At 35.2% G+C, this 10,643-nt stretch overlaps 1 protein-coding gene across 1 annotated transcript in view; it reads left to right on the top strand.

Annotated features, from left to right (window-relative positions):
* GRK5 (G protein-coupled receptor kinase 5) overlaps positions 1–10,643 on the top strand; it is a 320,227-nt gene that overhangs the window by 114,648 nt on the left and 194,936 nt on the right. Inside the window, exon 2 of the mRNA XM_074233539.1 lies at positions 9,937–10,032. Within this exon, the coding sequence (XP_074089640.1) occupies positions 9,937–10,032 (96 nt within the window). The remainder of the gene's footprint in view (positions 1–9,936; positions 10,033–10,643) is intronic.

The raw sequence follows: 10,643 nt of genomic DNA, 5'->3' as shown, positions 1-10,643 counted from the left end.
ATTTATTATACTAAAGCTGCCTTGAAAACTGAAGTTATTGACTTAAAACCAGACCTTCTGAGACCCTCAGAATCTTGCTTCCCCTTTGTCTTTTTCCAGATTCTAGATGGACTCTTTTTCTCCTAAGAGAACGAACATTGCCAACTATAAGGAACTTTTCCCCACCTTGTCTGTGTGAGGGTTTGAAGGGATGGTAATGGCTCCTGTCATATGTCCCCAACTTAACTGAGATTCTTGCGCTGTACCCAGTCCCATAGCCTATGAAATTCAAGTCACAAGGCCTATGATTTCAGGAAATGTTTCTCCATTACTGGCCTGGTTTTCTCTTCCCCAGGCTTTAGACCAACAGAATTAGAGCCCTGGCAGCTCAGTGTGGAGTGAAGTAATTTGCTTTTAAAATTGTTGACTTCAGTTTGGCCTGTTCTTCCTAGAAAAGGTGTCAGCCCTGGAAGTCTGAGTCCAGACTGGTTAGTGGACCATTCAGGACTCTCCAGTCTGATCTCCCACTATTACTTTTCATGTACTGTTCACCTTAGCCAGATTGATTTATTCAACACCCCACAATCTCATCCCTTTCTTCTACCAATCAACATGATTGATTGATTGACCTACTTACTTAAAATAAGTCCTATTGATGACTTCTATTTATACCACAATCCACTTATCTTACTTTGGCTCAGATTTCTCATTGTAAAATGTTGGGGTTGGATTAGCTGACTTCTGAGGGTCCAACTAACTTTTGATCTGTGATCCTATTTCTGAATATACACCTTCCACTTTTCATCTCCTGTGCTAAATGAACCTAGTTAAGTTAATGAAACTAGTTAAGCAAAAACTAGTTAAAAACTAGTTAAGCAAAAACAACTAATAGTATAACATCATTGTATAATGTATGCAACATCATAGGAACACCATCTGATACAGCCTTTTTCATTTTTCAGGTGAAAAAATTGAGGCCTAGTGAAATTATGTGACTTGCTTCAGCTCACATAGGTAATAAACATCAAAGGCAGGATTTGAATCCAGATCCTTTGGTTCCAAAGTCAGTACTTTTCCTACTATACCATATTATGTTCTTCTTTCTCTTCTGTTTATCCAAATCACACTTTTTTTTTCAAAATCCACTCAAAATCTTACCTAAATCTCATTAAAACTTTTTTTTTTTGGCCCTTTTTCCCCTCTTTCCAAACTCTTCTGATTTTCTGCAGCTCCATTGCCTGTGCCCCTCCTTTGGCTTCTTGAATGTACTTAGATAGTTCTAATGATCTCACCACAGTAGACCTACCATCTCATATAAGAGACCACAGCTCATTCATACCTTCTTATTCTGTATAATTCATATTCCCAGATTTTCACCAACCCTCTATGAAGGATCTATTCAACATCCTAGAAACCTTTCTTTAGATTTTTTAAATCACAAAGCTGAAAATTGTTATACTATCAAATGATCCTCCATTTCCCCATTCAGATCATAGGCTGTGCAAACTGGAAAGGATCTTGCATAAATGTAAAGACCTCAATTGCTGTTTTCCTCAAGGATGTACTTTATGGAGCGATTTAGGTACAATTAAGTGGATTAGTTGCTCATCTATAAAATAATTTAAAAAATAATTTGGACTAAAATTGTTGAATTGTTAAAAAAAAGTTGAATAACCTCAGAGTAGTAATTAACAGAATGTTATTAAAGGTCTATAGTAGTTTCCAAAAAAGAATCTTTAACTTTATTCTGTTTAGTATTTTTATCAGTGACTTGGGTTAGAGTATAAATGGCATAATGTTGAGAAGGCTAGGTAAAGTGTTGGTCAATGGAATTGGAATTAAAAAGCTATTGATTAGAATAATAGGGAAAAATATAATAAGATAAAAGTTTGAGTTGAATGAAAGTCCTACATTTGAATTATTGTTGTTGCTTCAAAAAAATCACCTACTCAATTGTAGAATGGTGAAATAATTCCTACATGAGAGTGGAAAAAAGATGTTAAGATTTGTTCTGTTTGACCTTAAAGAACACAACTGGGAACAGTTGATGGAAGTTTCAGTGAGTCAGTCAGATTCTAGCTTGATGTAAGGAAAAAAAAATTCCCTGACAAATAACACTTCCTCAGGAGGTAGTGAATTTCCCATCAGTGAAGATCTTCAAAGGAGAATTTAGTTGACCACAACTCATTGCCATTATAGGTGGGCTTCCTTTTCAGAGATCGGATTAGGCATTCTTGAAGCCCCTTCCTACTCCAAAATTTAATTCATAGGAAGATTTCTAAGAGATGAGAAATAGGAATATAAATTACTATTTGGTGATGTCTTTTTAGTCATTTTTCTTTTAAGAAGCATTCTCTGAAATTTTCCATTCTTTTGTGAAATTGATCTCTGAGTGCCTCGAAAATTGTGTCCATCTGTCCTCCCTTCCCCCTCTACTCTAATTTCTCTTTTGTGCATTTTGTCTGGTATAATTACTTTTCCTTACTTAATCTTTTTGGGTGTTATTGCCATTTCCTTAATACAGCAGGAGGTGACTTCATCAGTACCGAAGAGGGAAAAACCATTACTATAAAGACACTAGTAGATCTGCTCCACTTGTGTACCTGTTATTCTATTATCATGCTTGAATGTGCTCAGTATACTCTGGTTCATTTTCTTTTAAAAAAAACTTTCTGATATTTTATGAGGCAATATTCTATTCTTAAAATGTTCATTCCTTCAAATATTTCATAATATTTTGTGAATATGCTTATACTCTAAACTTTGCCTTTGGCTTTTGTATCTTTTCTTGGCAAGAAGACTAAGCATTTACTGTTTTTCAGCAGTTTATGGAGTCTTTGAATTTCCTCATTTTGCGGTCTATTTTGCACTGATTATAGTCTCTTTAAGAAATGGTGATAGTATAATAAAGTCTCTCATTTTTGTCTCTTCTTGATTTTTTTTTTTGAGCAATGACCTTATTTGGACAGGTCTCATTAGAGCTTCTATTATCTTTTTTCTTTTTACTCTGACTTTTTTTTTCTGACTTATCAGTGATCTCATTGCACAAATAACATGGATTCCTAAATGACTGCTGTGTCTGTAACTAGTCATTTCCTGTCTGTTAAAGATATAGTCAATTTTATTTTTTATGTTCTCTTTTAAGTCTTCCTAGACCACATTTAGTGCTTTCTGACTTTCTTCATGAAGAAAATATTCATGATGGACTCGTGTCCATCATGTACATATCATTATAACCTACAATCCAGGCTCTATTATTTCATGATCTTTAACAGTATTTTCCAGCATTATATTTTGATATAATTTGCAGGACTGTTTTAAGTTCTTCATAGACTTTTTCTCCTTTTTTATTCTTGGAAGAAGATTTTGAAGAATAAACTTTAATACCATTTAAGCTTAAATACTTTGGCTACATCATGACAAAACATGACTCACTGGAAAAGACCCTGTTGTTGGGAAAAATTGAAGACAAAAGGAGAAGGGCGACAGCAGGGGATGGGATGGATAGATCGTGTCATAGAAGCACTGAACACCAGCTTGTATAGATTTTGGGAGATAATGGAGGACAGACAGAAGAGATTGAAGAGCATCAGTGCCCATCACAATATCTTTGCTTAAATTTATCATTAGCATCGCTGGATAAGATGCCCTGGGAAATGTAGTTGCTTGTATTTCAGAATATATGATTAAACTAAATCTACAAACTCCTTTATTTACTTCTTTGAGAACTTTACTTCTTTGAACCATCCTTTGGTTAATCTGCAAGCTTCTTTTTACCTACTGGTTTAATTTACAGAGGATGTTAGCATGGTTCTTGTGATGTGTCAATTTGTTGGTTGTGGGACAATGAACATATTCAGAAAATAGCAATGAGTGAATATTTATAGATGGTTTAAAAACTGTATGATTCTATGACTGTTTTCTCCGTCTGCTCTTATTCTACCACCATCAGTGTCAGAGTCAATGAGCATTTATTACATGCTGACTGCATATTAAATAAATGGAGGAGGAGAAATTCTTAACTGGGGACCATTGTATATTTTGTCTATTTACGGAGTTGTTGCAGCTAGAAAAATTAACTTACTAGTAGCCATCCTTCTGGTGATAGACATTTCTCTACTTGTGCAGGATGATTCCCAGACTGAGCAGGTGGGTAATCTGTCACTGGACTCATAGTTAAGTCTTTCTAGTTTGGAAAAAGCTTCTAGAAATTTTGTTCCAGAAGCACAGTCACCCTGTTACAAAATGAAGTTTATGAAATTTCATTATATTATATACAATATTGTTCATTATTTTCCCTGACTTTTATATATAATATTTACATGAATGCTAACAAAGTTATATGTTAATGCTAAGGATGACTAACTCCTAATATAGTTGGAGTTATATTAGGATTTAGTCATTGTTAGCATTTATATAATATTTCAAAGTTTTCAAAATGCTTTACAAAAATTATCTTAAAAATCCTAACAAACACCTGAGAAAATTGATACTATTTTAGAAATGAAGAAATTGAACCTGAGAGAAGTTAAGTGACTTGCCCAGGTTCTCATGGCTACTGTGTGATTTGAACTCAAGTCTTTGGTGTACAAGTCCATCACTCTATACATTGGTGCTAACTAGCTTTCTAAGGTCAGGAAAGTTATGTTGTAGTTCATCTCATTCCATGTAATATCTGACAGTGTTATATATATAGTATGTGCTCAGATTTATTAGTTTATTAATTCATGTAAGTCATTGTCTTAGAATCACAGTGTGTTGATGGCAGCCATTCTGGTCTCATCTTGCATCTTCTAATTAGGCCCTAGCTATTGGAAGGACTCAATAATACCTCTGTGGCCAACTCTAACCTCTCAAAGTACTTAATTACTCTCAAGGAGTAAGAGAGGCAATGTCCAAAGTTTTACTATGAGTAAGTTTACAAAGTGTTCCTGTTCAGGCTCTCAGAATACTGGGAAACAATTATTCCAGATTGAAATAATAAACAGTTAACAACACTTCAGTCATCAAATATGCAATTTAACAACCAAACAAAATGCTCAAAAGCTAAACATTTGTCTGGAAGCTGTGACCTCTTTGAGGCATGTTTTGTTTTGTTTGTTATTAAAATATGAAGCCACCCTTGAGCCAACTTGAATCATAAAGAAATTAAGTTTGTTTTACCCAGAGAATGTCCTGGGAAGCATATAATGAATTGTCATTTGAGTGGGGGTGTGCAAATCTCCAGCAGACTGAAAATGCTTTGAGTTGTAATTATACCCACCCTCTTCCTCCTTCCCAGAAGTTCATATTTGGATCTAGCTAGAGGAAAGGGCATAGAGTATCAGGAAGCCTGGATTTTACTTGGCTTTATCACTCTCTAGCTGTGTGGTGATGGAAAAGTCACTTCTATTCTTTGGGCCCTAATTTTCTCATCTCAAAATAAGATGTTTGGAATAGATAATCTCTAAAGATCCCTTCCAACTCTAATATTCTATGACATGCTAAAGATGGGGATTGGGGCCAACTAGGAACTACAGAATGGAATTACTCAACCCTTACCTCTACAGATTTTTGAGCAAGAATAATTTACTACTCCCCTCATTTTTTTTTTGCTTGCAAACTAAAAATTCCAGAAGAAGGGGGTTTACATAAATACATTTATTATGTGTTGGATTGTTCTTATATGGAAAGGAAAGGGAGTGAAGTTTGAAGAGGAAAGGGGGAAAGTGATAAAGACATAATAGTCAAGTTGTTCTTTTAGGGAGTTAGGCAATCGAAAAGCATTTATTAAATGTTTATATACTAGGCACCAGGCTACAATTCTAAGAATAAAAAAAATGAAACCATTCTGGTCTTCAGAAGAGCTTCCATTATGGCAGGGAGGTGAGTAAGCTGGCACAAATTCCTGAGACTCAACTTTCTAGAAGAGGGCCCAGGGTCCAACTGTATCACATAAAAATTATGTCTTTCTCAGAAGTATTATTATTATTTGTTTTTTGACACCCATTGTAAAATCAGTGAATTTCTTTTAACATTATTGTAGTCAATTCTGCCACAGCATTCAGGTGCCTAGTATATTTATTATTGTGAATAGGATCCTGTTCAATTAAGGAAATATTTATTAAGCAAATATTCTGTCCAATTTTGCATAATTGCCAAATGAAATGATAGATGTCAAGTACTATTGGAATTCAGATTAGAGTGATAGCATTTCCAGTTGAGGATAAAAAAGAAAATTTAAGGAAGTGACAATTGAAGTAGACTTTCTAGTTTTTTTTGTTTTGTTTTGTTTTTGCAAGGCAATGGAGTTAAGTGGCTTGCCCAAGGCTACATGGCTAGGTAATTATTAAGTGTCTGAGGCCAGATTTGAACTCAGGTACTTCTAACTCCAGGCCCAATGCTCTATCCACTGTACCACCTAGCTGCCCCTGAAGTGGACTTTCAAGATGGTCAAAATTTGGATAGATATTGAGTAAAGGGTATTTCAGGGGACGAGAATGATGTAACAAGTACATAGAGAAATGTGAAATATTTTTAAGAGTCAGTAAGTAGACAAGTTTGATCAAGTAAAGACTTCATGAATGGGGAATAGTGGGAAATATGATTCATAAAGTAAATTAAGGTTAGATTGGGAGGTATAATGGTCCAAGAGAGCTAGCACCTCTAGTGTGAAGGGGAAAAAAGACTGGAGGCAGGGGAACCAATCAGGAGATAATTGAAATGTTCTAGGCTTAGAGTAATAAGGCTCTGAATTAGGTAGTGCAGTATAAATAGAAAGGAAGGAATAGATGAAAAAAAATTAGGAAGAAAGAATCCATAGTTTATGACTACTAGACATGGGGGGGGATCATTTGCTTGATCATCTTACCTCTGTAAAGGTTAAAAAATTGAGGTGGTGTAAGGGCCAACTTGAAATTCCTGAAATCCTGGCTTCCTGTCCTTCTCCTGACCTACACTGGGTGTGTGACCCTGAAACAGTCACATAATCTCTCAGTAACTCACATAATTCTTTAAGTGATTGGTGATGATCTACACTGATAAAAGGAGTCCTACTAAGAGTTTCCTAGATCCATGAAATCCCAGGTTTAGCTAAAAAAAAGTTTCTATTGCCATCATTATGTTTTAGAGTTTTCAAAGAATTTTACAAATATTGTTGCATTTCATTTATTATATTTATTTATCTTATTGTTTTATTTATCTCTTTGAGGGCAAGGACTGTCTTTTTGCCTCTTTTTGTATCCCCATCACTTAACAAAGTGCCTGGCCTATAAAAGGTGTTTATTAAATATTTGTTGACTAATTTTCTCATGACAGCAATCCTGAGAGAACAGTAATTTTTTTTATTTTTAAAGATTTTATTTGAGTTTTGAGTTTTACAATTTTTCTCCCAATCTTACTTCCCTCCCCCCACCCCCTCCCAAGGAAAGCAATCTGTCAGTCTTTATTTTGTTTCCATGTTGTACATTGATCCAAATTGAGTGTGATGAGAGAGAAATCATATCCTTAAGGAAGAGACAAAAAATATAAGAGATAACAAGATCAGACAATAAGATATGTTTGGTTTTTTTCCCCCTAAATTAAAGGGAATAGTCCTTGAAATTTGTTCAAACTCCACGGTTCTTTCTCTGGATACAGATGGTATTCTCCATCGCAGAGAGCCCAAAATTGTCCCTGGTTGTTGCACTGATGGAACGAGCAAGTCCATCAAGGTTGAACATCACCCCTATGTTGCTGATAGGGTATGCAGTGTTTTTCTGGGAGAACAGTCATTTTATTTGTTTTTATTAAAGATATTATTTGAGTTTTACAATTTTCCCTCCCCCCCACCCCACCACGGAAAGCAATCTGTCAGTCTTTACTTGGTTTCCATATTGTATATTGATCCAAATTGGGTGTGATGAGAGAGAAATCATATCCTTAAGGAAGAGACAAAAAGTCTAAGAGATAACAAGAGCAGACAATAAGATATCTGGTTTTTTCCCCCCTAAATTAAAGGGAATAGTCCTTGAACTTTGTTCAAACTCCATGGCTCCTTATCTGGATACAGATGGCACTCTCCTTTGCAGACTGCCCAAAATTAGAACAGTCATTTTAAAGATGCTATTACTTGTACCACTTACCTCATAGGATTGTGAGGATGATACTTCAAAACTGGAAATTGTTATAGAAATATGAGCTCCTATTATAGGGTATGATAGATTGTAAATCACTTGAGGTTAGACCATTTTAGAATTGGTCCCCCACCAAGTTCTTGAATCTAATAGATGATTTTTTTTTTAGTTATGAGTTTATTTTTATAAAAAATTTATAATTATTTTCAAAGAGTTTCTGTGTCTCTTTTGGCAGGTATACCCTCAGAAATTTTTAGGCTGGTTAGTTATTTTAAATGATCTATAACAATATAGAATAATATTGCTGACACAGTATAGCTTCCCTAATTTTCTCTTTTGATTCAATCAATTTTAGCTTATGCTTTGCCTGAGATCATGATTACTGCTTCCGGCTATTTTTTTTAACTTCATAAATTCTACTTCTGCTCTTTATTTTTTTCAGTGTGAATCTCTCATTTTGCAGGTCAATTCATTTCAGTCACCTTCTAAGCTATAATTAATTGATGACCCTGAGCAGATGCCTCATCTATAAAATAAAGGGATTAGACAAGATGACTTCTTAGTTTCTTTTGGGCTCCAAATCTACTATTCCATTATCTTATGAAGAAAATATATTAGTCCTATAAGCAAGTAAATAAACAAACAAATAAGGCATGTGAGGTAAACGTGAAGTTTTTCACCAGTTCTTTGAATATTAGATCTAGCAAAAGACCTCTTGAAGTTTGACGTGGAAGTTTTGGAACAAATAAAAGGGACTATCATTGTTTCTCAGTAAATATCAAATATGTAAATCTTATCAGTGATGCTCATGAAGCATTTATATGAATTCATGTAGGATTTCAAGAATAAGTTACTTTGGGGGCGGCTAGGTGGCACAGTGGATAGAGTACCGGCCCTGGAGTCAGGAGTACCTGAGTTCAAATCCAGCCTTAGACACTTAATAATTACCTAGCTGTGTGGCCTTGGGCAAGCCACTTAACCCCATTGCCTAGAAAAAACCTACAAAAAAAAAAGAATAAGTTACTTCATTACTATTCACCAAGCCTGGCATCTCAATGATATAGATCATGAAATCATAGGATCATAAATTCCAATTTCTTTCTAGGTATTTTTTCTACAGCCTTCTTGTCTTCTGTGATTCTTGTCTACATTGTCTTATAAATAATCTGATAATAAATTTAGAGGTGAAGGAGATTGAAGAGACCATCAAGTCTAACACCCCTTCCCCCATTTTACCCCTGGAGAAATTGAGACACAAAAGTTGTGATTTCCCTAGGGTCTTGCAGCTACTTAGGAAAAAAAAACTTCCATCTAAGTTCTCCTAAAACCAAGACAAGAGCTTTTTTTTTTGCCATACCATACTTTTTTTTCATACCATACTTTTTTTTTTTTTAGAGCCTACTGAATACACTTAGGATTTTTCTCTAAGTCCTTTAATATTCTTGAATTTCACTGCAGCAGTCAGTTGCCTGGACTCTTGATATATTGTTCCTCACTCTTTTTTCTTTTTTTTTGGTGGGGGGGTTTGCAAGGCAATGGGGTTAAGTGGCTTGCCCAAGGCCACACAGCTAGGTAATTATTAAGTGTCTGAGACCGGATTTGAACCCAGGTACTCCTGACTCCAGGTCCGGTGCTTTATCCACTGCACCACCTAGCCACCCCAATTAGATATTTTTTAAAAAATTCTTTTTCTCTTATCCAGTGATGCATCTAATGTTTTCAGGGTAGAGGGAAGGTCAAATGATAAGACTTCTCCCTGAGTCCATTTTCCTATCTGTGACTATAGAAGGGTGATTGTTTTTTGCTTTCCTGGAGATTGTGAGTAATAGCTCCCTCTCTTTTGTTTTTTGTTTTTCTTTTGCAGGGGGTGGAGGAAAGCGTAAAGGCAAAAGCAAAAAGTGGAAAGAAATCTTGAAGTTCCCTCACATTAGCCAGTGTGAAGATCTCCGGAAGATGATAGGTAAGCTCTCTTCTGTTTAGGAGAAAAAAAATGAGGTCAGAAACATCTAGGGAGGGAGAGTGAGAAGGGACCAAGGATTAATAATCACTTATCTTTTTTTAAAAAAGATTTTATTTATTTTGAGTTTTACAATTTTTCCCGTAATCTTACTTCCCTCCCCCCACTCCCCCACAGAGGGCGGTTTGCCAGTCTTTACATTGTTTCCATGGTATACATTTATCCAAATTGAATGAATAATCACTCATCTTGACTATGGCAGAAGCTGGTAAGATTTTAGACCTCCTTGGTAGGAAGAGACATCTAATTATGAGAAAAAGTCATTGCCCTGATCTTAGAATCCTTCATTTTTGGCAGGATACCTATGCCCTTCCTTGAATGGTGGAAGAATGAGTCAGGGTAGGGAGGGTTGCAGTCTCATGTTTAAAATATTGCATTCATTTTTTTTTTTTTAAAAAACTGGTTTTGTATGTAATTTTTCCCTCAAATTACATGTTAAAACTAAATTTTAACATTTGTTTATTGCATTCATTATTGTTGTGGATATTTTATGTGATTTGACCTCAACAAAGAAACAGAATAAATTCCTATTTACCTGGTACACAAACAACCAC

Source organism: Macrotis lagotis, chromosome 4, assembly GCF_037893015.1.
Source record: "Macrotis lagotis isolate mMagLag1 chromosome 4, bilby.v1.9.chrom.fasta, whole genome shotgun sequence".
NCBI lineage: Eukaryota > Metazoa > Chordata > Mammalia > Peramelemorphia > Peramelidae > Macrotis > Macrotis lagotis.
The sequence above is the reverse complement of the archived record's forward strand: the minus strand, read 5'-3'. Positions and strand labels throughout refer to the sequence as shown.